The sequence below is a fragment of the Palaemon carinicauda genome, chromosome 3 (genome assembly GCF_036898095.1).
Source record: "Palaemon carinicauda isolate YSFRI2023 chromosome 3, ASM3689809v2, whole genome shotgun sequence".
NCBI classification, from domain to species: domain Eukaryota; kingdom Metazoa; phylum Arthropoda; class Malacostraca; order Decapoda; family Palaemonidae; genus Palaemon; species Palaemon carinicauda.
In genome coordinates, this window is record NC_090727.1 from 129458163 (window position 1) to 129485447 (window position 27285).

Below are 27285 nucleotides of genomic sequence, written 5' to 3' on the forward strand. Positions count from 1 at the left end.
CTCAGTTTCTTTAAGGGGAGTCTACAAGGGTGACTCAGTGGCTTTGTTAATTTAATCTATTATGATAATAATATACAAACGAGAAGGCGAGGAACCGGATGTTTAAGAAAGAAAAAGGAAAAGAAGAAAAATAAAACACATGTGTAGTTCTATTACATTTCTCGTGACATTTAAGAGTGACTTATATGCACAAATATGCGCTCAAGCAAACACATGCAACTACACACGCACACATACACAACACAGCTACACTTAGAGGGTGTGCTTTGTGATGTCAACAAAACTGGGTGTAAGGGAAAAGAAAAATACAGAATTTATGTTAGTTTAAGGGTTGTATGGGTAAGAATGTGGAAAGGTTCATGAAAAAAAAAAAAGGTTTAGAAATGTCAGTGACGCTTTCACATTTTACCTGTTGAATCGTGGATGAGCCTTTAACATTCAACATTTAATTGTTCTCTTGTTTTTTTTTTTTATCTGGATTGACTCGCCTTTCCTGTGAAATGACAATTGAGAGAGAGAGAGAGAGAGAGAGAGAGAGAGAGAGAGAGAGAGAGAGAGAGAGAGAGAGAGAGAGAGAGAGAGAGAGAGAGAGAGAGAGAGAGAATATTTCCTTTTTTTTTTTATTGTAGGCCGATTATTAAAACTCGCCGTATGCCTGGACGGTCTCTGGCCCAAATGTGTTAAAGGGAATACGATACCAGATACCTCTGGATGCGTATAAAGTTACTGGAAACCACTTCCTCTTAGTATCCAGGGACATACGGCCTTGATAGAGCAAATAAATTCGGAGAAAATTATTAAGCAGGACAGGATGTTTGCGGATTATCCTAAATTTGCGCAACATGGTAAACCTGCGCTATCGTACGCTGTTTATGTTATCGTACCATTGCACCTTCTCTCTTCTCTGAAGAGGATGTGAGTTTTTCAAGCGGATTAACTAATGGCGGTGGTGTTTAGATATGATTTTTATATCATAATCTTGATATTTCGATAAATTACTCCATAAATTATATAAGATAACTAGTATATTATGTTTCTGTTTGATATCTTATATGTTTTCCCTATTTATGAGCTCCAAATGTACAAGGTTAAAGAAAACATTTAACTAGATTTGGTACAAATATTACCATTGAAACGCATTTCAGAAATTGAAATTGATAATTCACATTTACTATGATAAATAAGTCTATATAAATTATGGAAATCTTTGCATTTTATTTGAGAAATATCCGAATTAATTATTTTATTCGCAGCAAACGGCAACAATCCCCCGTTGATCATACAGTGTATCGAGGCTGTTTGTAAAACGCATAACTTAAGAGAGACTTCCTGTATGACGTCAGTGTTTTGGAATGAGCATAACTGTGATATGAGATGGCAGTCCATCGTGCATTCCTAAACAATGCGAGCTTCAGATAGGTGGAGATTTTCTAAACTCTCTCTCTCTCTCTCTCTCTTCTCTCTCTCTCTCTCTCTCTCTCTCTCTCTCTCTCTCTCTCTCTCTCTCTCTCTCTCTCTCCTTGACAATGCTTGTTAAAGCCATCAAATATAGGAATGCTTTAGCACGTCCTCTGTGACGCAAGATAATTTTTTGCGTCATAAAATCAGAAGTATTTCCTAAATGGAGAGATGATAGCAATGATAATGATGTTAATATTAACGATAAACAAATAAATAATGAACCACAAAAAGACAGATAACACCGTGAACATCAACACAGCCAATAAATTTTTATCATTTCCGGCCATTTTTCTATTGTGAGAAAATAAAATGCAAATGACAAAAAGTCAGGCACCGCGGTGACTGACTGGGCCCATTCATTTCAATGAACCAATCAAAAGCAAATCATGTGCTTCAACCAATCAGAATCAATCTGCAATCGACCAATCAGAGCCCGTACCTGTAGCGTGTTGGTGGCTGGTCGTATCCTGTGTGTGTCAATTCTCAACGGGAGACGGAAGAAAGCCAAATTGGTCGTCGTTTATTCCTTCAGTGGATATTTTGCACCACTTTAAACCTCCCAAAGCAACAATACTGCTTTTTTTTCTAGAATACAGTTTATTCTCTTAGGTTAGAGTAGATTTATTTATTTGTTAGGTGTCTTTACCATTTCCAAATCCCCTAGAGAGTTATGGGGTCCTTTGACTGGCCAGACAGTACTACATAGGACCCTTCTCTCTGGTTACGGTTCTTTCCCTTTGCCTACACAGACACCGAATAGTCTGGCCTATCCTTTACAGATTCTCCTCTGTCCTCATACACCTGACAACACTGTGATTACTAGACAATTCTTCTTCACCCAAGGGGTTAACTACTGCACTGTAATTGTTCAGTGGCTACTTTCCTCTTGGTAAGGGTAGAAGAGACTCTTTAGCTATGGTAAGCAGCTCTTCTAGGAGAAGGACACTCCAATATCAAACCATTGTTCTCTATTCTTGGGTAGTGCCATAGCCTCTGTACCATGGTCTTACACTGCCTTGGATTAGAGTTCTCTTGCTTGAGGGTACACTTGGGCACACTTTTCTATCTAGTTTCTCTTCCTCTTGTTCTGTTAAAGTTTTTATAGTTTAAATGGGAAATATTTATTTTAATATTGTTACTATTCCTAAAATGTTCTATTTTTCCTTATTTCCTTTCCTCACTGGGCTATTTTCCCTGTTGGGGCCCCTGGGCTTATAGCATCCTGCTTTTCCAACTAGGGTTGTAGCTTAGCATTTAATAATAATTATAATAATAAAGTGTGTCTTCCTGTTTCGTTTAGGTAGAAATAAATTTAATAATTGTTCTTACTGTGTTTATAAAAAAAAACATCGCTAAAAGAACTTGTCTTTAAGCGAAACTATATAATAGTTCATTTATTAAAGATCTATTCATTGTAGTTACTGTTAAAATATGTTATCAATAACAATTGTATTAAGCTTAATGTTTTCGTCATATATATATATATATATATATATATATATATATATATATATATATATATATATATATATGTGTGTGTGTGTGTGTGTGTGTGTGTGTGTGTGTGTGTGTGTGTAGGCTATATATATCATTACTTGCCAAGCTACAACCCTAGTTGGAAAAGCAAGATGCTATAAGCCCAGGGATCCAACAGGGAAAATAGCCCAGTGCGAAAAGGAAAAGGGGAAATAAGAGAATCAGTTAACAATTAAAATTAAATATTTAAGAGCAGTAACCACAATCAAAATAAATATTTCATATATAAACTATAAAAACTTCAACGAAATAAGATAGAATAGTGAGTCCGAGTGTACCCTCAAACAAGAGAACTCTAACTCAAGACAGCGGAAGACGTTGATACAGAGGCTATGGCAGTGCCCAAGATTAGAGTACAATTGTTTGATTTTGGAGTTTTCCTCTCCTAGAAGAGCTGCTTACCATAGATAAAGAGTCTCTTCTACCCTTATATATATATATATATATATATATATATATATATATATATATATATATATATATATATATATATACATACATATATATGTATATATATATATTATATATATATATATATATATATATATATATATACATACATATATATGTATATATATATATTATATATATATATATATATATATATATATATATATATATATATATATATATATATATATATATATATACATACATATATATGTGTATATATATAAATATATATATATATATATATATATATATATATATATATATATATATATATATATTATATATATATATATATATATATATATATATATATATATATATATATATATATACATATATACATATATACATACATATATATGTATGTATATATATATATATATATATATATATATATATATATATATATATATATATATATATATACATGTAGGCTATATATATCAAGCTATTAAGCTGTTTCTCCCAACAGGGGGTGGCACAAGAAAAGAACAATAAACGTCACTACCACATTCATACTTTAACTTATGAATTATGAATGAGTCCCCTGTGCAGTAAACTTCCCAAACCATTAAATGATTCATACTTTGCTAACTCATTCACTTTTATTCTAAATTATTGTCATTCATTCTCTTCACATGACCAAACCACACCAAAAATACTATGATAAACTTATGGTAAACTGTCTCACGTCTGCTAACTTGTTTTTTTACCTTTTCTGCATATGTCCATATTTCTTGATATGTCAGTTCTTCTTACGCTACAACTCGTTTCCATAGAGGCGAGTTGGTTCAATGATCCTATCTTATTGTAAGGACACCGCTCTCTCCGTCGTCCAGAAATTCAACAAATTGTCTATTTATTTAAATTCTCCTTTCGCCACACCGTGGCTTCCTATATATATGTATTCCGCTCCCTCAGAGCTACAATTTGACATATGTATTATTTCATTACATGTTTCTGTTTACTTGCAATTCGTGTATTTGTTCATGTGAGAAAATTGGCCTACGCCATGCTACCTTTCCGTCCGCACCCTGTATTATATTCCCACGCATGTTTGAATAAACTATTACTGTCCTTACAATATATTCGCTGCCAATTGAAGTCTATTCCAAATCTTTCAAGCATACTCGACTACCTTAAGAAAATGATTAGATATATTATGCAAGACAGTTAAAAGAATATATTTGTAATATAAAATCCACTGTAACAGTTTTATAAAGCTATCAATTTTGATAGATAATTCCTGACTGGCAGAATTATGTAATCTAAAATGTACATTAAATATCTATTTATCTGTAAAAAAGAAAACAAAAATATTTGTGTAGGTGATACAATATACAGTCTGGTACCCATCAAACATTTAAGCATGAATACATTTATAAAATGTTCCAATGAATAACTTTAATATTGTAATTTTATAAATAGATTAATGCAATGTTAACTTTAATAACAAAAAACTTATTCCTAAACCAAAAGAAATGAAAGGTAATTAAGTTATTTTTGGAACATATACTGATAAATAAGTTAAGTAAACGATAAGTACAGTTTTATCTGTTTTAATATATTAATTTGTATTACTAGTTTAAGAATACTTGCACTGAAAAGTATTTTTTTATCCTATTCAGTTTTTATTCCTTGTTATTTTCCTCAATGGGTTAGTTTTCCATATTGGAGCCCTTGAGCTTATAACAACTCGCTTTTACAACTAGAGTTGTAGCTTAGCTAATTTTATAATAATAATAATAATAATAATAATAATAATAATAATAATAATAATAATAATAATAATAATAATAATAATAATAATAATAATAATAATATCACAACAGGTTGTTCAAGATGTCACTTGTATTCACCAGAATATAAAGAAGATTTTTGTAAACATACTTGTGTAAGATTCATAGATCTTTCATATTCCTAAATCAATTGCGGTTACATAATTGCTCTAACAGGTCAATTCCTGGGTGTGGCTCATTTGATAGACATGGGATTTAATCATTCCTATATAAATATAAATTTGATTTTAAAAGTCCTTGGTAATCTAAATTATATTCATATTACTGAATTACTGGCAATAAACACCGTTTCACAAGTGACACTTTTTCTTGATGTCTGCTATTTTAGTTTCTTTCCATTCCTCTCTCACATTTTTTATCAAAGATTTTATATAAATTGTGTATGAAGTAGATATATATTGACATCATCCAGGATTTCAATATATTTTTAATAGATTATTAGTTAAAGAGATTTCTGTATTTACGGGTCACTAATCTTGAATCCCGTTTAGTTCATTCTTATATTCAATTAAAATCTTTTCGGGTAAGAATTTCTATAAATGATAATTTAATTCATCATAATATATAAAAATTGTAACCATCACTATCAGAATTCGCTTTTTGTATATTCATGTTTCTATATAATACATATCTTTCCTGAACATCTGATCTGACTTCCGAGTCCAGTGACCATCAGCTGATCCCGTTACAGACGATAATTAATATTCACACCTGCCAAAACTTCACAAAAAAATGTCCATTCAAATGAAGTGATACATTATCTTCAGGCTCTGCTTATTCTGCATACCTGTAGTCATCGCAAATAAGTATTTCGTAAGTTCAAAATAGCCATGGTATGTTGCATAATTTTTTATGACGCAATGATAATACCCTTTCATGCCGTAGGGCAATCGAAGATGCCCATTTACTTCCGAGAAATATTCTGTAGGGAAAAGGGTAACCATTCTAAGGACTCGGTGCCCTTAGGAAGTGGTCTACTGAGTATATGTGAGTGGAATAGAAAGTGAAAAGAACTATAAAGTTCTTAATCTTGTCAGGTTCTTCGAGTTGTAGGATAACGTGCCGGTAATTAAAATATTATGAAGTAATCCTAGGGGTCGATTTTGGGGACTGTATGCTTGCTTGCATGTTACTTTAAGTAATACGTAACCGTAAGAGATAGGACCTTTTAGGAAAGCTAGCATGGTTAAGGCATTTCCTTTATAGTAGTCTAGCTCACCTCTCATATGGCGTTTGGAATCAAGCTAGAGAAAGCCTTTTTTCAACTTCTTATTTTAGGTCCATTATATAAGGCTGTAATATGAATACTCAGCACAGTAACAAAGATTTTAAGGAAGATTTTCTACGTAGCTCTGTCAAGGTCTTAGTAAATATTTACCTGTGTGCCGTCATTAGCAAACATTGAAATCTTACATTTCTCCTTAACGGATGTGCCCTGTAACTCCTCTATTGCTAAGGATACGGCAATGCAAGGAGAGTCACAAGGGGAATTAGACATACCCCAAGGTAAAGTAGGTAAAGACACGGCTTGTAGGCTAGGTTAGGTGATGTTCTATGTACCTGTTCCGGTCCGTCGTTATACAATGGCTCCATCTGGATTCTACCCCATTTTACATGGCTGAGGACTATGAAGCGTGAAGTAGGATATGATGAGTGGAGAAGTGTTTATTTAAAAGCTCAAGATAAAGACGACTGGTGAAATCTAACCAGGGCCCTTTGCGTCAATAGGTGTGGGAGATGATGATGACGACTTAAGATGTTGAGTTATTACTTATAATCAAAGATATCTTGACAGTTATGGTTTGCTATTTTTTGTGCTTTTAGTTACTAATATAATTCTCTAGGCAAAGGTGTTCAAATACTTTCCTTGCAATAGAATATATGATATAACCTCACCCATATGCTATTCAAGAATGTAAATATGTTTGGCTAGTAAGACCACATTGTTCTTGGTTAGCTTAAGTATAAAGATATTGGGGTTTATAGATGAGTAAGGACACAGCTTCCTAGGTTAAGTTAAATTTGAACTGTGATTTACGGGCTGGCAACGCAAGAGCCCGTGTTCCAACCCTGTGTTGGGGCAATCTAAAACAAACGGTATGTGAATAGTGAGGTTTTGACATTTACGGTGACAGTGTATGGGTTTAGATTTAGCCATTCTAGTGAGTCCTAATGGTTAATAAGAATTCGGTGCTGGCGAATAGGGGGAAGGTTAAATATCAATGTCTATTTCTAATAATGAAATGGAATAGCAGACGATATAAAATCCTACCAATGAAAATATAGTTTGATGCATAAATTTGAGCTAAAAATTAGTGTGTACATAACTTCTGATTGTGATATAAACTGGCACAGGAAGTTACTGTGTATATATGCCCTTTCTGCTTGTGATTGTCATGTTAATGTTAATATTTTTCCAGTAAATCAGATATCTTCTTTGCAGGATATCCTTTTTACAGGATATCCTCTTTACAGGATATCCCTAATTATGAAGAGGCAGGACTTGTAAATATGTAACAATGAAGTTAACTTATAAAAAATGCTGTACTGTAGTGCCATGTATTCCGTAGCAAGAATATTAATACAGTAGTTCATTTCGTTTTCCATATGGACTTTACATATACAGTTTAATACAGTAAACTATTTCATTACTTTTCTCCAGCTTGGCGTTATAAAATCTCCATCATTTAACATTAAGTATTAGATATAAAATGGTTTAATCAAACTACATTTGTACTGTATACCTTTTTTTAGATTTTATTTTGCAGACATGACATATAGATGCTGTTCAATATTTATTGTGAGGTTATAAGAAAGTATAGCAGTGAAGTATGAGTTTACTAAGAAATGTACTTACTTTCCTTTCTGACACTTTATTTAGAAATTCTTGTTTAATTCATAGGATGGCAGCAAAGAATCTGCTTCGGCTGGGGCTCTTAGGAGGGTCTGGTGCAGTAGCTGTGTATAATAAGGATGATCTGCAGACAGCTGGCATCGGTGCAGTGCGGTTTGGCCGAGCTGCCATCGCGGTAAGTATGAATTCGAAAGGTTGAAATGGGATGTAGTTTATATGAATGAGGTTACAAAGCACTTATGTAGGTATGAAATACATTAAGATACAGTTATTAGTTTGTCATTTGTAGGTGAAAAATAGGCTATGTGCATCTGATGATAAGGGTACAGGTTCCCATTTCACTTTTGGTCAATAAATGATGGTCAAAGCAAGATCATACTCTTAACATAGGGTCTATATCCCTTATCATGATGAGATTTCCCAAGCTTGGATGCCTGTAGGTTAACAAAATCCCGAAGTGTACAACAGGCCACAAAGTTAAGTTTAATGATAGAAATCGAATACCAAATTTTCAGAAATGTATTCTTTGCATTAGCCCGGTAGCTAGTACAGCGGTAACACGTTTCCCTAGCATTCACACGGCAGTAGGTCGATCCCAGCCTGGTATTGTGAGTTTAAGCTGTTTATTGGGGAAGATACTGCTGTAGTTGGGCACCAGAGTGCGAGGTTAGGCTTGCCCAGCTAACATTTTGGTGTGCATCTCTTCAGATGTTATTGGAACTGAAACTATACCTTTACCTTCATGTACATGGATTTTAAATATATTCCTGTATTTGCCATTGCATATGCATATATTTTACTTTTCTATTTTTACATAAGAATATTGAGAAGGGTTTTGTAAACCAAAATGCCAAGTCTTTAAAGGTAAGACATTTATATTAAACCTATTCTTTCAAGTGTAGGGGCAGGATGAGTTTGGAAATGCAGAAGAGAATGAAGTTACAGGTTAGAGGTCAAGGAAATGAAATAGAGCACAGTGTGATGGCATCCTAAGATTGCATAGTTTAAAGAGTTCCTCTGGAAAAGCACTATTTGGCTCCCTGAAAATATTGAGAAAGGTGAATGAATTATGCTACTCATGTTCCTGACTTTTCTGATATAATATACATCATGAATTTACACAAGGTCAAATGATGGAATCAGAACAGTTTGAGAGTGTCAGTTGTAGAGCAAAGTTGAGCCTTTAAGATGAAATGATGACGAGATGGGCGCCTCATGACCTGATTCTGAAGGTCTTCACTGCGAAGAAGACCCTCTAAAGAGTAGAAACATCTGCTTTCTGAGAGTACCTTGTGTCATTGTGTAGACTCTCTCCATTTGAATGTAAACAGTAACGTTCTTCTGTACAAGGATAACATTGCTAGGGTTTTATGCTATGACTCTAATCACTCGCAATGCTTTATAAGCCACATTCAAAATGGCAGGGGCATTTCGTTTGTTTATGTGGCTTAGTGCTCTTACCCACACACGTGGCACCAAAACAATTGTAGTATCTTGATGCTAGGTATAGGGAAGGACTCAGTGGACTAATGCTATGTATATGTGTATAGTTACTGTCTGAGTGAGCAGGCAGGAGGGTAAATGGCAAACAATTAAATTTTTTCCTCTTGTTGCTCCCCTCATGTATAAGTGGATCACTGTAGATAGTTTATAATAGTGTAGTTTAGTGTAGTTCCTTATGGTTGACTGTGAAGTGATGATGCATAAGCATCTTGTTGAGTCCATGAGTTTTTGAAAAAGGTCAATATGCTTTACTGTGGATACAATGCTGTGTAACCATAAAAGGTTGTCAGCTTCAAGATTCCTCTTATGATCGTCCCTCAATCTCTGGTAGAAAATGGTACAGTATCTCCTCCCTGATTGAATGTTAGTACTGTATATATTTATTTGTAAGTTTAAAGGTTACTCGTGGATAGCAGAGGCAAAGGACAGGCCAATGTTCCAGAGACTGACCATATATATATATGATCTGCTCCCAAGCCCCCTTTCCATGAAGGAAGGACCAGGCAGGGCCAGGCAAAAGCTGCTGATGACTATTGGCAGACCTATAGGCTCCAACCAAACCCACATCCCTCGCTCACAACGATGGTGATGTTGGAGAGACTACTAAAACCTATTAAGCTTGAGAGCATCTCGAACTCCCGTCCAACAGATTGTCAGGCAGGGCAGGAATATTTCAAATAGGTGGTTGTATAGGATATCTTTCTAAATTTTTGGATACAATGTAACCAGTATTGTGGTTTTATTGAATGTATAATAGTCTTGAAGCATTTTTTGTATGTATTTGATAGAAAACAGGCAGATGCCAGGTGTCTGAAATTAACATCAAGGAAGACTTATTTATACTCCTTTTTTCAATATTAAACTTACCCGATAATCATGTAGCTGTCAACTCCGTTGCCCGACAGAATTCTATGGAGGGATACGCCAGCTATCACAATACTAGAAGGGGGTGTATTTACCAGCGCCACCTGTGGCCAGGTACTCAAGTACTTCTTGTTGACACCTCCTCAATTATTCCTCTGTCGTGCTTCCGGCAAGACGTTCTGGGATACGCTTATGTTCTTGGAGTATTTTCACGACTTTGGTGAAGTATTTCTCTTTGATTTCGGCTGTCGCTTTACTGGAAACTTCTATATTAGCTTAGTTAGCTTTTGGAATTAATTTGATTAATTATGGTGACGAAGAGAGTATGAACTCTCGTTCACCTTTCAATGGCCGACCCTTCCCTTAGACGGAAGTGTTGGTGTCTAAGAGAGTATAGACTCTCTTTCTTAATTTTGCTTAACAAAAGTTATAGATTTATTTTATATCTCTCCGCCTCTTATAGGCCTCTTCGATTAACTTCCTTTTATTATAAACTTATTAAAATTAATTTTTATATTTGTTTATATTCGACCTTCCTAATAGTAGGCGGTCTTTTCTTGGTACCGAAGTTAATTAACATTGAGCCCGTCATTTCGGTTTTACCTGTTAACATATTATGCTATTTCCGCCACAGAGTTTGAAAGAATTTCTTTGATAGTCTCGTACTGTTTTCAAAGTTGAACTAACGTTTTGTTTTGTCTCTGCAGTTGTTGACGTTCAGAACGTTCAACTTGCACTCTATCGTTACGATAGAGAAAGAATGTTCACGGTTTCACGTTGCAGTAAGAGTAACCGTGTCTAGCGTTTTGTTCATTCTTTCTTAACTTAATGGTTTTGATCCTAATAAAGGAACTTTTCAGTTTTTTCCTTTAACAATAATATGTTTTAACGATATATATGATTGGGCTCTTCTCTCAGGTTCTAAGTCAAGAGAGAGAGAGAGAGAGAGATATAGAGACGGAGGGAGAAAGAGGATAAACGTTTCATTCAAGCCTGCCAGGCGTACGAGTAACGTCGTTATCGTTTTTGCTCTTCTCCCTAGTCTCTTTAGGGGAAGAAACTAAACGTTTCTAGAGTGATCTAGTGTTTAGTCTCTTTCCAGCCACTGAATTATCTTTCATTAGATTTTTCTGTTACATTGTAATTCTGTTTTCGCAATTACTAACTTTTGAGAAAGGATAGAATTGCGTGTTTCAGGTACAAACCACTTAAAGTTTCGAGTTCAGTGAAATAAGTGCAAACAGAAATCAAAGTGATAAGTGATTAGCGCAAAGTATGTCAGTGTTGTGCGTGAGGGTACTTTTGTGCGCGCCAGTCGTCCTCCCAGTCCGGGACCTCTTGCAAGCTCCCAAGCCCAGGGGAGAAGCAATGTCGAAGGGCAGAAGGGTTCAGCAGGCCTTGATCGGCGCACAGAAGTATCCTCGGTGGTTGTGGGCGTGTCTTACCGAGACCGTCACTCCCACCCGCAGACGATTGAGCCCTTATTTTGCTCGTCTGCAGAAGAAATTTAGGGGAGAAAACGCTGGTCTCAGGTCTCAAGACCTTTTAAACGTAAAGTCCAGACCTATGCCAGACGTACGAAGTTAGAGTTCACAGTCATTGGGTTAGCTCTGACTCTCCTCAGTCATCAGTTGAATGCACTCCGCCTAAGAGGAGTAAGGTTCTGCCACAACAGAGCTCGACTGTTAAGGCTTTACCTCAGCCTACTGTAGTTTCTGCCGACCCCAAGTGGACTCTACTACAGTCCATGCAAGCACTGCTTTCGGACTTGATGCGTGAGTGTCGGGCTGAGAGTGTTGCGCCTCCGCCTCCGCCTACACTCCCTCCGCCTATGCTCGCGCCGCCTGATCGCAGTACCACCTGCCAGGCGTACGATGTTGTGGACTCTACTACAGTCCATGCAAGCACAGCTTTCGGACTTGATGCGTGAGTGTCGGGCTGAGAGTGTTGCTCCTCCGCCTCCGCCTACACTCCCTCCGCCTACACTCGCTCCGCCTGATCGCAGTACCACCTGCCAGGCGTACGATGTTGTGGACTCTACTACAGTCCATGCAAGCACAGCTTTCGGACTTGATGCGTGAGTGTCGGGCTGAGAGTGTTGCTCCTCCGCCTCCGCCTACACTCCCTCCGCCTACGCTCGCTCCGCCTGATCGCAGTACCACCTGCCAGGCGTACGATGTTGAGCCACGTGCTGAGTTTGCTGTTCCCAGTGGTGTTCAGCCTCCGCCTTCCTTAAGGCAACCTTTACAATGGGATCAGGAGGATTATACCTCTCTTCCTCCGCCTCCACTTGCTGCTCCACCAGTGATGCAACACTCGGTTGAGGTACAACAACCTCTCCTGTCCATGAGTCAGTCTCCTCAGCTCTCGCTGCAGCGAGCTCAACCCTCCACAAGGCAAGCACCACAACACCTTAGCCTTGCGCCTCAGGAGCCTCAGCTTGCGAGACATTTACCTTGTTCTGCGCAGCCTCTTCCTCATCGCGCTCCGCTCACACCACAGGAACTGGAACTTGCTACTCCGCTTCCGCCAACCGCTCAGCAAGCGCAACCCTTGGGTTCAACCACTCATGCTAGGAGTCAGCCTCCTCCACCCATGCGCCTTCCTTCTGCTTGTCTTTTATTCAGCCTTTGCAGACTGAGCCTCAGGTGTTCCCTCATCAGAGTCTTGAAGAGGAAACCACAACTATTGTTGTTCCAGCTCGTTCTGACTCTGCTGTTCAGCATACCTTACCTCCATTTTCAAACCATGGCAAAAATATGAATCATGAGTTATGAATGTAAGGTAAACATTATGTTGATTTTTAAACCCCATGCAAGCATGCATAAAGCACTCTAGCACTGGTCATGGAATTTCTGAGAAATGTTAAACGCCATGCACACGCTCTGCTTTCCTTACAGCAGGCTCTGCTTACAGCAGGCTCTGCTTACTACATGCTCAGCATACAGCATGCTCTGCATTCAGCATGCTCTGCATACAACATGCTCTGCATACAGCATGCTCTGCATTCAGCATGCTCTGCATACAACATGCTCTACATACAGCATGCTCTGCATACAGCATACTCTGCATACATCATGCTCTGCATACCTTACCGCATGCTTCTCAGTCACACATCTTGGGTTGTTGCCAACTTCCTAGACTGTCAAGCAGTTTCATAACGTTGCCTTCTAGTCTGCTGCTTTTGCACCAGTGAACCCTCACTCAGAGAACTTAGCTTTTCTAGGATAAGGTCCCTGTAGATGAGAAAGTTCTTTTCTCCCTCCTTCTGATATTCCCTTGAGGACTCTGTCATTTGGAGGGAGCCTTTAGCTGCATAACCTCTTATGGACTTTTATTTAAGCATAACATGCTTCCAGGGAAGGTTATGGTTCCACTTCAGTCGCTAATCCCGTCTGTTACCACACCTGCTCCCATAGACCTTGAGCTGTGTTGCATGACATGCAGTCCAAGCTTAGTCCTTGTTAGAGGATTTTTTGTTTACGGAGTCAATGTGTCACGGGGAAGACGTTCAACAACCAACAGAAGTGACTTGTTGTGACGCAGTGCGGCAACCTCAGCAACCCGTTAAGGAGTTGTCTGTACGACCCAGACAGTCTAGACAGATTCGGGTTGTCACTGTACTTCCTCGCTTGCCCATGATTGACAGTTCACAGACTGTGCAGCAGTATCATGATCTTGTGTCCGGCTCCGTCAGACGACTGGCTTTTAAGAGCTCCCACAAGTCGTCGCTGTCTGGAGATTTTCAAATGGACTATGGATCTGACCAAGGAACTGGGCCTCCTGGTCAATTTTGAGGAGTCTCAGCTCGTTCCATCCCAGACCATTGTCTCCTTGGGTATGGATCTTCAGAGTCGAGCTTTTCGGACTTTTCCGTCGGCCCCAAGGATCTTCCAAGCCCTAGAATGCATCCAGAGCATGCTGAGAAGGAACCGATGCTCAGTCAGGTAGTGGATGAGTCTAACAGGGACACTTTCATCGCTGGCCCTGTTCATCGTGTTAGGGAGACTCCACCTCCCCTCCCTTCAGTATCATCTAGCTGCTCACTGGATAAAGGACATGACGCTAGAGACGGTCTCAGTTCCTGTTTCCGAAGAGAGGAGGTCCTCTCTCGCGTGGTGTAAGAACAGCTTTCTTCTCAAGGAAGGCTACCTTTGGCTGTTCAGAAACACGACCGCCGTCTCCTCTCGGACGCATCAGACACGGGCTGGGGTGCGACTTTGGACGGACAAGAATGCTCGGGAACATGGAATCAGGAGCAAAGGACACTTCACATCATTTGCAAGAAGTTGTTGGCGGTTATTCTGGCCTTGATAAACTTCAAGTCCCTCCAGCTTAACAAAGTAGTGGAGGTGGACTCTGACAACACCACAGCCCTGGCTTACATCTTCAAGCAGGGAGGGACTCTTTCGTGGAAGTTGTTCTAGATCGCAAGGGACCTACTCATCTGGTCTTTAGATCGAAAGCTAACTGGTAACGAGGTTCATTCAGGGCGGTATGAATGTCATGGCAGATCACCTCAGACGGAAGGGTCAGGTCATCCCCACAGAGTGGACCCTTCTCAAGAATGTTTGCAACAGACTTTGGGCCCTGTGGGGTCAGCCAACCATAGATCTGTTCACTACCTCGATAACCTAGAGACTCCTGTTGTATTGTTCTCCGATTCCAGACCCAGCAGCAGTTCACGTGGATGCTTTTCTGCTGGATTGGTTCCATCTCGACCTGTATGCATTCCCGCCGTTCAAGATTGTCAACAGAGTACTTCAGAAGTTCTCCTCTCACTAAGGGACACGGCTGACGTTGGTTGGCTCCGCTCTGGTCCGCGAGAGAATGGTTCTTAGAGGTACTGCAATGGCTGGTCGACATTCCCAGGACTCTTCCTCTAGGAGTGAACCTTCTAAGTCTACCTCACGTAAAGAAGGTACACCCAATCCTCCACGCTCTTCGTCTGACTGCCTTCAGACTTTCGAAAGACTCTCAAGAGCTAGGGGTTTTTCGAAGGAGGCAGCCAGAGCGATTGCCAAAGCAAGGAGAACATCCACTCTCAGAATCTATCAGTCTCAAGGGGAAGTCTTCCGTAGCTGGTACAAGACCAATGCAGTTTCCTCAACCAGTACCACTGTAACCCAGATTGCTGACTTCCTGTTATATCTAAGGAAAGTAAGATCCCTTTCAGCTCCTACGATCAAGGGTTACAGAAGTATGTTGGCAGCGGTTTTCCGCCACAGAGGCTTGGATCTTTCCACCAACAAAGATCTACAGGACCTCCCTAGGTCTTTTGAGACCTCAAAGGAACGTCGGTTGTCCACTCCAGGCTGGAATCTAGACGTGGTCCTAAGGTTCCTTATGTCATCAAGATTTGAACCTCTCCAATCAGCCTCTTTTTAGGACCTCACATTAAAAACTCTTTTCCTCGTGTGCTTGACAACAGCTAAAAGAGTAAGTGAGATCCACGCCTTCAGCAGGATCATTGTTTTCACATCTGAAACGGCTACATGTTCCTTGCAGCTCGGTTTTTGCTAAACGAGCTTCCTTCACGTCCTTGGCCTAAGTCGTTCGAGATCCCAAGCCTGTCCAACTTGGTGGGGAATGATCTGAAAAGAGTACTTTGCCCAGTTAGAGCTCTTAGGTACTATCTAAAAAGGTCTTAACCTTTACAAGGACAATCAGAAGCCTTATAGTGTGCTATCAAGAAACCTTCTTTTCCAAGTTCTAAGAACTCAGTTTCTTACTATTCAGGCTTCTGATTAGAGAAACACATTCTCGTCTGAAGGAAGAAGACCTTGCTTTGCTGAAGGTAAGGACACATGAAGTGGGAGCTGTGGCTACTTCAGTGGCCTTCAAACAGAACCATTCTCTGCAGAGTGTTATGGATGCAACCTATTGGAGAAGCAAGTCAGTGTTCGCATCATTCTATCTCAAAGATGTCCAGTCTCTTTACGAGTACTGCTACACCCTGGGACCATTCGTAGCAACGAATGCAGTAGTAGGCGAGGGCTCAGCCACTACATTCCCATAATCCCATAACCTTTTAACCTTTCTCTTGAATACTTTTTATGGGTTGTACGGTCGGCTAAGAAGCCTTCCACATCCTTGTTGATTTGGCGGGTGGTCAATTCTTTCTTGAGAAGCGCCGAGGTTAAAGGTTGTGATGAGGTCCTTTAGTATGGGTTGCAGCCCTGTATACTTTAGCACCTTTGAGTTGATTCAGCCTCCCAAGAGGAACGCTGCGCTCAGTAAGGAAGACGATCTTATTAAAGGCAGAGTAACGGTTCAAGTCGACTTCCTTACCAGGTACTTATTATTTCATTGTTATTGTGGATAACTGATTATATGAAATACGGGATACTTAGCTATCCTTTAGTCTTGTACACTGGTTTTTCACCCACCCCCCTGGGTGTGAATCAGCTACATGATTATCGGGTAAGTTTAATATTGAAAAATGTTATTTTTATTAGTAAAATAAATTTTTGAATATACTTACCCGATAATCATGATTTAATCGACCCTCCCTTCCTCCCCATAGAGAACCAGTGGGACCGAGGAATAATTGAGGAGGTGTCAACAAGAAGTACTTGAGTACCTGGCCACAGGTGGCGCTGGTAAATACACCCCCTTCTAGTATTGTGATAGCTGGCGTATCCCTCCATAGAATTCTGTCGGGCAACGGAGTTGACAGCTACATGATTATCGGGTAAGTATATTCAAAAATTTATTTTACTAATAAAAATAACATATTACTGTATACTGTATAGTACGGCACAGCATATACAGTACAGCAAAAGTACTGTACTCTAATTTATATGAGGTACTCTTTTTGAATGAAAAAATTCATTCTTCTGGTAAGAATTTTGACAATGATGATGTTTTAAGATATTTTTATACAGCTCTAATTTTATCTTCTTTACGCCCTCCCAGGTGACAAAGATTGTGGCCGATTACCGAACGTCACTTTATTCAGGGAAAATTACACCTGAATCGGAGAATTATCCAGAAATCAAGTCACAGGTATTGTTGTAACATTTTTTCTTCATACTTGTTGATGTAGAATGCTTCTCATCAAGTGGTGATGTTAATTCTTCATCTTTTGATACTATATTGTGGTAAAAATTATTTTGGAAAGTGATAGGTGTTTTGGCAAAGATGTTGACATCAATATGGACATAAGGGTTTTCAAAAGTACTTGACCTTTCAGTATACTTTAATATGTACTAAGTCGTATACAGTTGTACTTGTAATATATACCCATGTAAAAAGACAAGTTATTCATTGTTACCTCCGCCAACAAAGTTGGAAAAAGGTTGTTTTACCCCTATTTGCGTGTTTGTTTGTGAACAGCTTCCTGGGCAGAATTTTGGTCGTAGAGTAATGAAATTTGCAGGGATTAACGGTTATGCAAAATGCTGGATATGATTAAAGTTTGGAAGGTCAAGGTCAAAGGTCAAGGTCATAGTCAAGCAAAATTTCCAATTTACTTAATCAGCCATAAGTTTGAACATCGTTGTCAGAGACTTCAGACTTAGTTCATATTTAAGTGTATAAAAAAACCACGCCAATTAATACATGTTAAGGTCAAAGGTCAAGGTCAAGATCGAGCAAAAGGTCAAGTGTCTCTCAGGTTTTTCTTATGTGTCTCGGTTTATTGCTCTTTAACTTTTGACTTCATTTATTGAGTATTTTCTCAACGGAATCACTTTTCATTAGCAGTGGAACTTTTACGATGGTTATTTAGAAGCATGATTGGTTAAAAATGGAAATATTTTCTTGAATTATTTTTTTTATAGTTTTGTTTGATAAGGATCCATATTTGTGGTTTGGTGAGGAAATCCTAACTGCAATTGTTCTTACACAAAGATACTGACGTGTCATAGTGATTGTTTTTAATTTATTCTCATAAAAATGATTATAATCTGTGGCTCATTTCCCAGCAAGAAATTTTAGTCCAACCTCACTTCGGATGAGTTATTTTGATAAATTTTCCAATTTGTCTTTCTGTTGTTGCATTTCTTTTGAATGTGTAAAGGTTTAAAGGCCACTCATGAATGGCAGGGGCAAGGGACAGTGACATTGCCTATCAAGCAAGCAGGACAGTGCCCTAGAGACTGACCGTATATACATATGATCAGCACTTAAGCCCTCTCTCCACCCAAGCTAGGACCAAAGAGGGCCAGGCAATGGGTGTTGATGACTCAGCAGGCAGAACTATAGGCAGGCTCCCCCAAACCCTCCATCCTTAGCTCACAAGAATGGTTAGGTTGCAGCGACTAAAGAAAGTAACGAGTTTGAGCGGGACTCGAGCCCCAGTCTGGCTTTCACCAGCGAGGGACATTACCACATTGTTCCTTGCACCGTGATTTTTACTATACTTTACTACTCTATAATGACTGGTTTGAAGATTACTGCTCAACTCAAATGTGTAACTAATGCTATCTAACACTTCTCTCTTCTTTTCCGTATACAGCCTCCTCTCTTTAGAAACCCAAAAACGAAAAATCACAGGTCCTATGACATTTAAATTCTCAATTGATTGTAAAGCTTCATACCTTCTAAGAAACTGAGCTTTTGTTTATTATTATTTTCAGACCCATTTGAGAGCAGCTAATGAGTTGTTGGAGTTGTGCCGGGCCAATGGAGGGGCTTTTGTGAAGGTATGATTTGTCGACGTGTGATTCTTTGTACCTTCTTTATACTTGTTAGGATGTTAAGCAGACATTTTGGAGGTGAATTCATAAAGTTATTCTTGTTTACAATAGCTCATATGATTTCAGTAGTATCATGGTCATTATACAGTAGTAAGTTAACCCTTTTACCCCCAGGCTATTTGGAAATTTCCAACCCTTAACCCCCATGGGGTTATTTTTTTTCGAGCACATTTTGCAGTATATTTTTTTTAAATTGCTCTAACAGCCTTAATTTTTGACATAGAGAGGTCAGGTTGGTCTCATTCTCTTGGAAAATGCCTGAAGTTTCTCAAAAAATTATCAAAAATATGCAAAAAAAAATTTTAAAGAGCATTTTTTTGCAAGGACGTACCGGTATGTCCATGGGAGTAAAGGGATGAGATTTGTGAAACGTACCAGTACGTCCTTTGGGGGTAAAAGGGTTAAAGTGAAGAAATATCCTAGATAAAAGGTATACAGTGCTGAAGTTTGCTTTATTCTGCAGGTTGGACAGCATTTAGGGTCCTTGGAGTACTTACTGCCTGTAGAATATGTAGATACCATGAAAGTTCTTCATTCCAAGGCACCCGAATCTCCGCTGGAAGATATATTTCAGGTCATTGAGGAAGAATTGAAATTTAGTGTAAGTTATGTAAAACTTTTGTTTGATATTTGTAGTTTCATATATTTATGGTATTTTTTTAAACTTAAAAGACAAAAAATTATGTCACATATTTTGGGCTTTACAGTATATATTTATCCTCTTAATTGAAACTTACAAGACAAAAAATTATGCCCCATATTTTTGGGGTTTACAGTATATATTTATCCTCTTAATTGAAACTTGCAAGATAAAAAATTATGCCATATATTTTTGGGCTTTGCACTATATATTTATCCTCTTAATTGAAACTTGCAAGACAAAAAATTATGCCCCATATTTTTGGGCTTTACAGTATATATTTATCCTCTTAATTGAAACTTACAAGACAAAAAATTATGCCCCATATTTTGGAGCTTTACAGTATATATCTATCCTTTTAATTGAAACTTGCAAGACAAAAAATTATGCCCCATATTTTGGGACTTTACAGTATATATTTATCCTCTTAATTGAAACTTGCAAGACAAAAAATTTTGCCACATAGTTTGCGATTGAATTAGGTATCTATTTTTTATGAAACAGGCTAAAGAATTGTTTGTGGAATTTGACCCCAATCCCCTTGGGGCAGCTTCTCTGGCCCAAGTTCACCGAGCTCGTCTGGCTGACGGCCGGGAGGTGGCGGTTAAAGTACAACACAAAGCTGTGAAGTCTCACTCTAAAGTCGACATGAAAGGGATGGAGGTAACTGTTGGTTGTGAAACTTTTTTTCTTTCTATTTTATGGTATTTTCTTTCACGTTGTTCATCTTTGTAAACAAAATATCTTCTCATGAACTTTTAAGATTCCCCCATGCTGTAAATTTGACTTTTAGTTCCCCTGTTTGAGAAATGAAATGTACAAAGCAGGTTTCAATTCTCAACATAAGAATGTCTTAACTTTTACTTTTACAGCATGCATGACCCCAGAATTGTTTAATTTCTTGTGTTTCGTAGTGATCCTTGCATGAGATAGAAGAATATCAATATTGAATTATAATAAATGTAAACAAAAAACTATATTTGTAAATATGGTAAAGTATATTTCAAAGCAGCTAGGCGACATATGATGTCTCAAAATTATATGAAATGGGATCTATTCCTCTAATTTGTGTCATTTTCTAGTCATTTTGAGATTGAGTTATTATTATTATTATTATTATATCTGGGCTCGACCAGTGTCGCTCCGTGAAATGCTCCTCTAGCACCATTTCTAAGGCATAATTATTGCTGAAAATACCAGAGAAAAAGAAATATATGGAATGCCGGGAATAAACCTAGCTCGCTTATTCATTGAGTGTCAGTATACCAAACTGGGGCGTGATTGAACCACGACCATAGATCCCTCACCAATTAGACCTCTCCTTCATCAACGTACCCCCCTCTCTACCCCTACATCTCCCCACCCCCCATCCTCATTCCTCTTCAGCACTTGCGTTGGTCAGACGTGTTGTGTTTTACTCGTGTGCTTTGTGTTGATTTTGGAAGATGTCCGACGTTTTAGAGATCCCTGCTTCCAAGTTGAGTATCATTTTTGTCTGTTTGGGATTTCTTGGTAGCGACACCTTGTTATTCTTTATCGTGTTTGGCCTTTTGTTTATGTATATTCCCTTTCGGGGGTTCACTATGGCCATGGTGTCGCTTACTAGTGATCTCTTTGTTTATCGGGTTTGCATTTAGTTCCTTATACTATTTGTTAGCCTGATATTTGATTTGGACATCTATTTCGTTTTTTGGCATGATCTTTTTATTCATTTTTATCATTTTAGCGAATATACCCTCCAGGTTTGTTAGTGCTGTGTTTGATTTCCTACTTAGTCGATCCATAAGCGGCTCGGTGGGTAGCTTTCTTGCCAGCCTTTTTGTATTGAGTCCATTTCAGGGAAAAGTATACGTTATGGTTGTTCTGAATCGGTTTTTTCCCGATTTCGGAAGACCTTTGTTTTTTATTTTAGCCTGTTCCCCTTTCCGTTTCGGCTTATTCCCGATTTCGAAAGGTTTAGGTTTAGTTTTATTTTATATCCGTTTTTTTCCCCATTACGTTCTCATTTTGCGTGTTCGCTTTTATTTTGATCATGTCATTTACGTCTGTCATTGTTTTATTGCATACAAATATATATCAATACGTCTGTCATTGTTTTATTGCGTATTATTATTATTATTATATAAGTTACAGTTCTATTTTAAAAAGCAGGATGCTATAAGACCAATGGCTCCAACTGGGAAGGCTCGAATGAAAATGGAAGTAACAGAAGAAAAAAAATGTATGGTTTCCTTTATAAAATAAACTTGAACAGGAAAAAGAAAGGTTTGCTTAATAGCACGATAATATTTCCCAGAAAAATACTAAAACACAGTTTGGTATTATGAGATTAAAAGTATTTTATTACAAAATAAGTCCTCCGGTGAGGACAACCTTGATTGAGTAACTTTACAGGTTCATTTATCCAAAAGATTGATACAGTATAAATAAATTTGTTCCTTTTTCATTTTTAACATTTTATCCCTTTTACCCCCAAAGGACGTACTGGTACGTTTCACAAAACTCATCCCTTTACCCCCATGGACGTACTGGTACGTTCTTGCAAAAAACTGCATATTTTTGATAATTTTTATAGAAACTTCAGGCATTTTCCAAGAGAATGAGACCAACCTGACCTCTCTATGACAAAAATCAAGGCTGTTAGAGCAATTTGAAAAAAATACACTGCAAAATGTACTTGAAAAAAAATAACCCCTTGGGGTTAAGGGTTGGAAATTTCCAAATAGCCTGGGGTTAAAGGGTTAAAAATCATTCTGTTTCAGCTCCTGGTGAATGTAGTTTCGAAGATATTTCCCGACTTCAATTTCTCTTGGCTGGTGGAGGAAATGAAGAAGAATTTACCCAAAGAACTGGACTTCAACCATGAAGCCAAGAATGCAGAGAAAGTCGCCAACCAATTTAATCATTTCCATTGGTTGAAGGTAATGTATACAGTACTTGTAAAATGTACAGTGCTGCTCTTTGCTGAAATTTTGATTGCAATAATTATTATTATTATTATTATTATTATTATTATTATTATTATTACAAGCTAAGCTACAACCCTAGTTGGAAAAACGAGATGTGTACTATAAGCCCCAGGACTTTAATAGGGAAAAATAGCCAATGAGGAAAGGAAACAAGGAAATAAACAAACTATGAAAGAAGTAATAAACAATCAAAATTAAATATTTTAAGAAGAGTAACAAAATTAAATTATATATTTCATATACATACATACATACATATACCAAGGCACTTCCCCCAATTTGGGGGGTGGCCGACATCAAACAAATGAAACAAAAAGGGGACTTCTCCTCTCTATGTTCCTCCCAGTCTGACAAAGCACTCAACTTAAAAAAGAATTATTACAGTATTATCATCACCATCATTAATGAATACTTTACAAAATTGTAGTAATAATAGATTAATCACTCATCAAGTGTTCTGATTTTTCAGATTCCCTCCATAGATTGGAGTTTGACAACAGATCGAGTGTTGGTCATGGAGTTCTGCGAGGGAGGCCAGGTTAACGACCGTGGTTACATGATTGAGAATTCGATTGACACGAAAGAGGTCTCTGAGAAGATAGGCCAGCTTTATTCGGAGATGATCTTCGTCAATGGCTACGTTCATTGTGACCCTCATCCCGGAAATGTTTTGGTGAAGAAAGTCGATAAGGAAGCTCAGATAATATTATTAGACCATGGCCTTTATACTGTAAGTTGGATTTGTTGAATATATAGTTTTTTATTATATTTACATGTAATTTTGGGGACATAATCCTTTAATTAAGGATTCACTGTGCAAGAAATTGTTTTGGGACATAATCCTTTAATTAAGGATTCACTGTGCAAGAAATTGATATAAGTTTCTTCCATCATCTCACATTTTTGTACTGACGAAAGTTTGTCCATTTATGAGATACAGCATAGCATACAGTACAGAGTTTCTCTGTCTCTGAAACTTTTACCCTTCTTTCAGACCTTGACGGACGACTTCAGAGCGACGTACAGCAAGTTTTGGCTGAGCATTCTAAATGCAAACCTCAAAGAGATTCAGCGGTATGGGGAGCTCTTGGGCGTTGGGGAACTTTACGGACTCTTCGCTTGTATGGTCACCGCTCGGTCGTGGGACTCCATATCGAAGGGTATTGACAAGAAGGCCCGGACATCAGGGGAAGTAAGTTGGTGCAATTTCAGTTGTCTGTTGTTATTATATTCATACAGTGACCCTCTGACGATGTGATGAGCCGTTCATGTAGGTAAATGGAAAATTTATTCAGTTTTCCAATGTAGTTTTCAGTTCCTTTCTATCTATATTCTTTTGTTAGTTATGCTTCAAAACATCAACTTTAGTAGATTGATGTGTGACGTCATTGATCACTGTAAATAAGTTTGCAAGTGGTGAGCCTGACATCGATTTTGTTATGCCCGAGATTACCAAAGTGTTAACTAGACTAATTAGTTTAAGGTTTAAAGGTAAAAAACACCTCAACCTCAATAAACAGAATGTTAATAATAAGATCAATTATCTAAATACTTCATCATCATTATCATCTCCTACGCCTATTGACGCAAAGGGACTCGATTAGATTTCACCAGTCACCTCTATCTTGAGCTTTGAAATCAATACTTCTTCATCCCTCATCTACTTCATGCTTCATAGTCCTCAATCATGTAGGCCTGGGTCTTCCAACTCTTCTAGTGCCTTGTGGAGCCTATCTAAATACTTACCTGGCAGTACTTTAATTTCTTACCTCCTCCCCACCTTTAGTAATGTAAAGAGAATTTTTAGATGTGAGGCTGTGTGAGAAATAATTATATGAAGTTCTTTGGATGTAATGACAAGTTGTGAGTTTGCCCAGTGGCTCCACTGGTCCGCAGGACATCATGGGGGTAGGGGAGAGATAGGGATGGATCATTATATTTTTTGTTAAAGGTTAGTAAACTTGTGGCTTCATTAGTTTAAAGTCTATATAGACTACTAGGTATTTAAATGATAAACTATTATTTTTTATCAAAAATTTTACATAGGAACTGTAGCCCAGTAGAAGTTTTTTATATTGTATAGGATGAAAGATACTCAATGTTTTTTTCTCCATATATAGCAAGATGAAATCAAGGCTGATGCTGCTAAATATTTGCCCGAGATATCTGCTGTTCTGAATCGAGTCCCACGGCAAATGTTACTGGTCTTCAAAACTAACGACCTGTTGCGTGGCATTGAGTACTCGCTGAATACACAGGACAGGTATGTTTAAAAGTTCTTGAAAATGTCATTGATAATATTTTATTCCAAATATTTTATTCCATGAGACAACTTTTCCCCATTTATCATCTAACCTTTGAAGATTATGTGTGATTTAGTTTATCTGTCTTCATGTGTGTTTTGGTGTGGGTACTAATTTCAGTTTGGATCTATTATTTGCTGTTGTTTTGTTATCCTTTTTGTCACTGATGTACATTAGGGAAAATGGAAACTTCCTGATCTTTTTTGAGGAAATGTAATTGACCAAATACCATACAGTATAATATTTAGTTAGCTATGCTGTTCTAGCCCATGTATTCATGTAAGAAAATGTAATTGGTAAGAGTATTTGACTAAGCTAATGGCCCTTAGGATATTTAGATTCTGATTGCCCTTTGTAGTTTAGCTTTGTATTAGATGCTGTCCTTCCATCGTACATGTAATTTTACAATATTAACCCTTTTACCCCCAGGCTATTTGGAACTTTCTAACCCTTAACCCCCAGGCTCTTTCTTTTTCAAGCACATTTTGTAATATATTTTTTTAAATTGCTCTAACAGCCTTAATTTTCGTCGTAGAGAGGTCAGGTTGGTCTTATTCTTTTGGAAAATGCCTGAAGTTTCTCATAAAGTTATTAAAAATATGCAAACAAAAATGTAATTAGCCGTTTTTTGCAAATGCGTACCAGTACGTCCATAGGGGTGAAAGGGTTAATTGCCTTTATTTTGGCCATGAAATAGTCTTACAGTATTGCCTTCTTTTCCTTTGCAGCATGAAATCTTTTGTTACGATGTCAAGGTGTTGCATCAAGTGCGTCTTCTCGCACCAGCGTCTCCGCTGCAATTCTTTGGCGTGTAGCGTCAGAGCGAACCTGGGCGAATTTTGGGAACAGTTCAAACTTTCTGTCTATACTATATATCTGTGGTATCTCAGGTCTAACTTTAATAAGTATATTCAAGAAAATTGGCTTAGTCACAAGGAGGGGGCTAAGCTAAAATTTTTATGATACTAGTAATTTTCAGTTTATTTATACTGTAGTCTGTTGTTGTTGTTAGGATTTTAATTTGTTTTAGTTTTTCTATGAAAGTAGTCATTATTTTTCTTAACTGAAGTTATAAATGGTTGTCTCTGTTTTGTATTGTATTTTTCATAGTATTGTTGAGTTAACGTCTTACGAAGTGCAATCATGGAATGGTAGATGAAGCCGAAAATCCTATGTACAGTATATGATTTGTCTGAAACTTTTCAATTATTTATTCTGTTAAAAGCTACCTATATGCAATTGTGTAGTTTGCATATTAAGGGCAGTTGATAGATTCTCAAACAAACCTACTACCTCATCCTCTTGAAGTGGCCATCCTTTGATAGTTCCTTTAGATAGTTTAAAATCTCTTAGCATTGCACAAAATTGCTGATCATCTAAGGACTCTGAAGTGCACATCAAAGACTTCCTACACAAAATTATTGGCAATAAAATAATAGTCAAAAAATGTTATTTGCTGAGGAAGACTCCAACCTTAGAATCAGATGCTTTTCTCCTTGTAGTGGTGATATTTGTTTAGTGTTCATATTCGTTAATCCTGTTGAACACTATCAGTTTTCTTTGGTGTAGGAAGAGTTAGTTTATTTATTTTGTTAGCATGCCTTGCAATATTTTTATTTTGCTCTGTAAAAAATAATTAGCAGCTTTATTCCATCTCTCTGCTGTGTTGCCCTCTGCCTTTTAATCCATGCGCTCTGGTTCCTTCCCTTCTAGCTTTTTGGGATTGTCACATTTCTTACAAAAGCAAATAATTTGGGGTTAGTCATATTTGAGACTAGAAGTGGCATACTTTACTTAATTACTTTGATGGCTGCTTTTCCAGTCCCATACAGCAGGGGAACCCCACTCTCTACAGGACCTCCACTGTCGTTTTACCTTGTTCGTTCAGAGTATTTAACGTTTCATATCACGTAGTGTTCATTTACTGTTAAATCGTCACTGTTGTATGACTGTTGAAATAAGAATGTCTTCAGTTTCCTCTTGAAAGCCTTAATGTCTTCAATCATTCAAATGTTTCGTGGGAGCTTAGCCGTCTTGCTAAGTTACATTATGCTGTATTAATCATCATACCATTTCTAACTAGTATTTTGAGAACTTCTTTGTCTTTTGTATGAAAAGTTTTGCAAGGATAGAGGATTAAGTGGTTTTAATTGATTGAGAACTAAATTTTGGTTAGAGATTCAAGCTTCCTTATGTTACTC

At 37.7% G+C, this 27285-nt stretch overlaps 1 protein-coding gene across 2 annotated transcripts; it reads left to right on the forward strand.

The window, feature by feature from the left end:
• Positions 1 to 5897: 5897 nt before the first annotated feature.
• On the forward strand, positions 5898 to 27061 carry Adck1 (aarF domain containing kinase 1). 2 transcript variants are annotated; one of them, XM_068370617.1, is made up of 11 exons: positions 5898 to 6062; positions 8152 to 8278; positions 17389 to 17478; positions 19053 to 19118; positions 19636 to 19773; positions 20317 to 20475; positions 22575 to 22733; positions 23251 to 23511; positions 23776 to 23973; positions 24902 to 25044; positions 25813 to 27061. In XM_068370617.1, exons 2-11 carry the CDS (start codon positions 8153 to 8155, stop codon positions 26045 to 26047), a joined length of 1575 nt encoding a protein of 524 aa, XP_068226718.1. In that variant the 5' UTR covers positions 5898 to 6062; position 8152; the 3' UTR covers positions 26048 to 27061. The 2 variants fall into 2 exon arrangements, with proteins under 2 accessions (XP_068226718.1, XP_068226717.1); XM_068370616.1 differs by lacking the exon at positions 5898 to 6062 and adding an exon at positions 6116 to 6236.
• Positions 27062 to 27285: the final 224 nt, after the last annotated feature.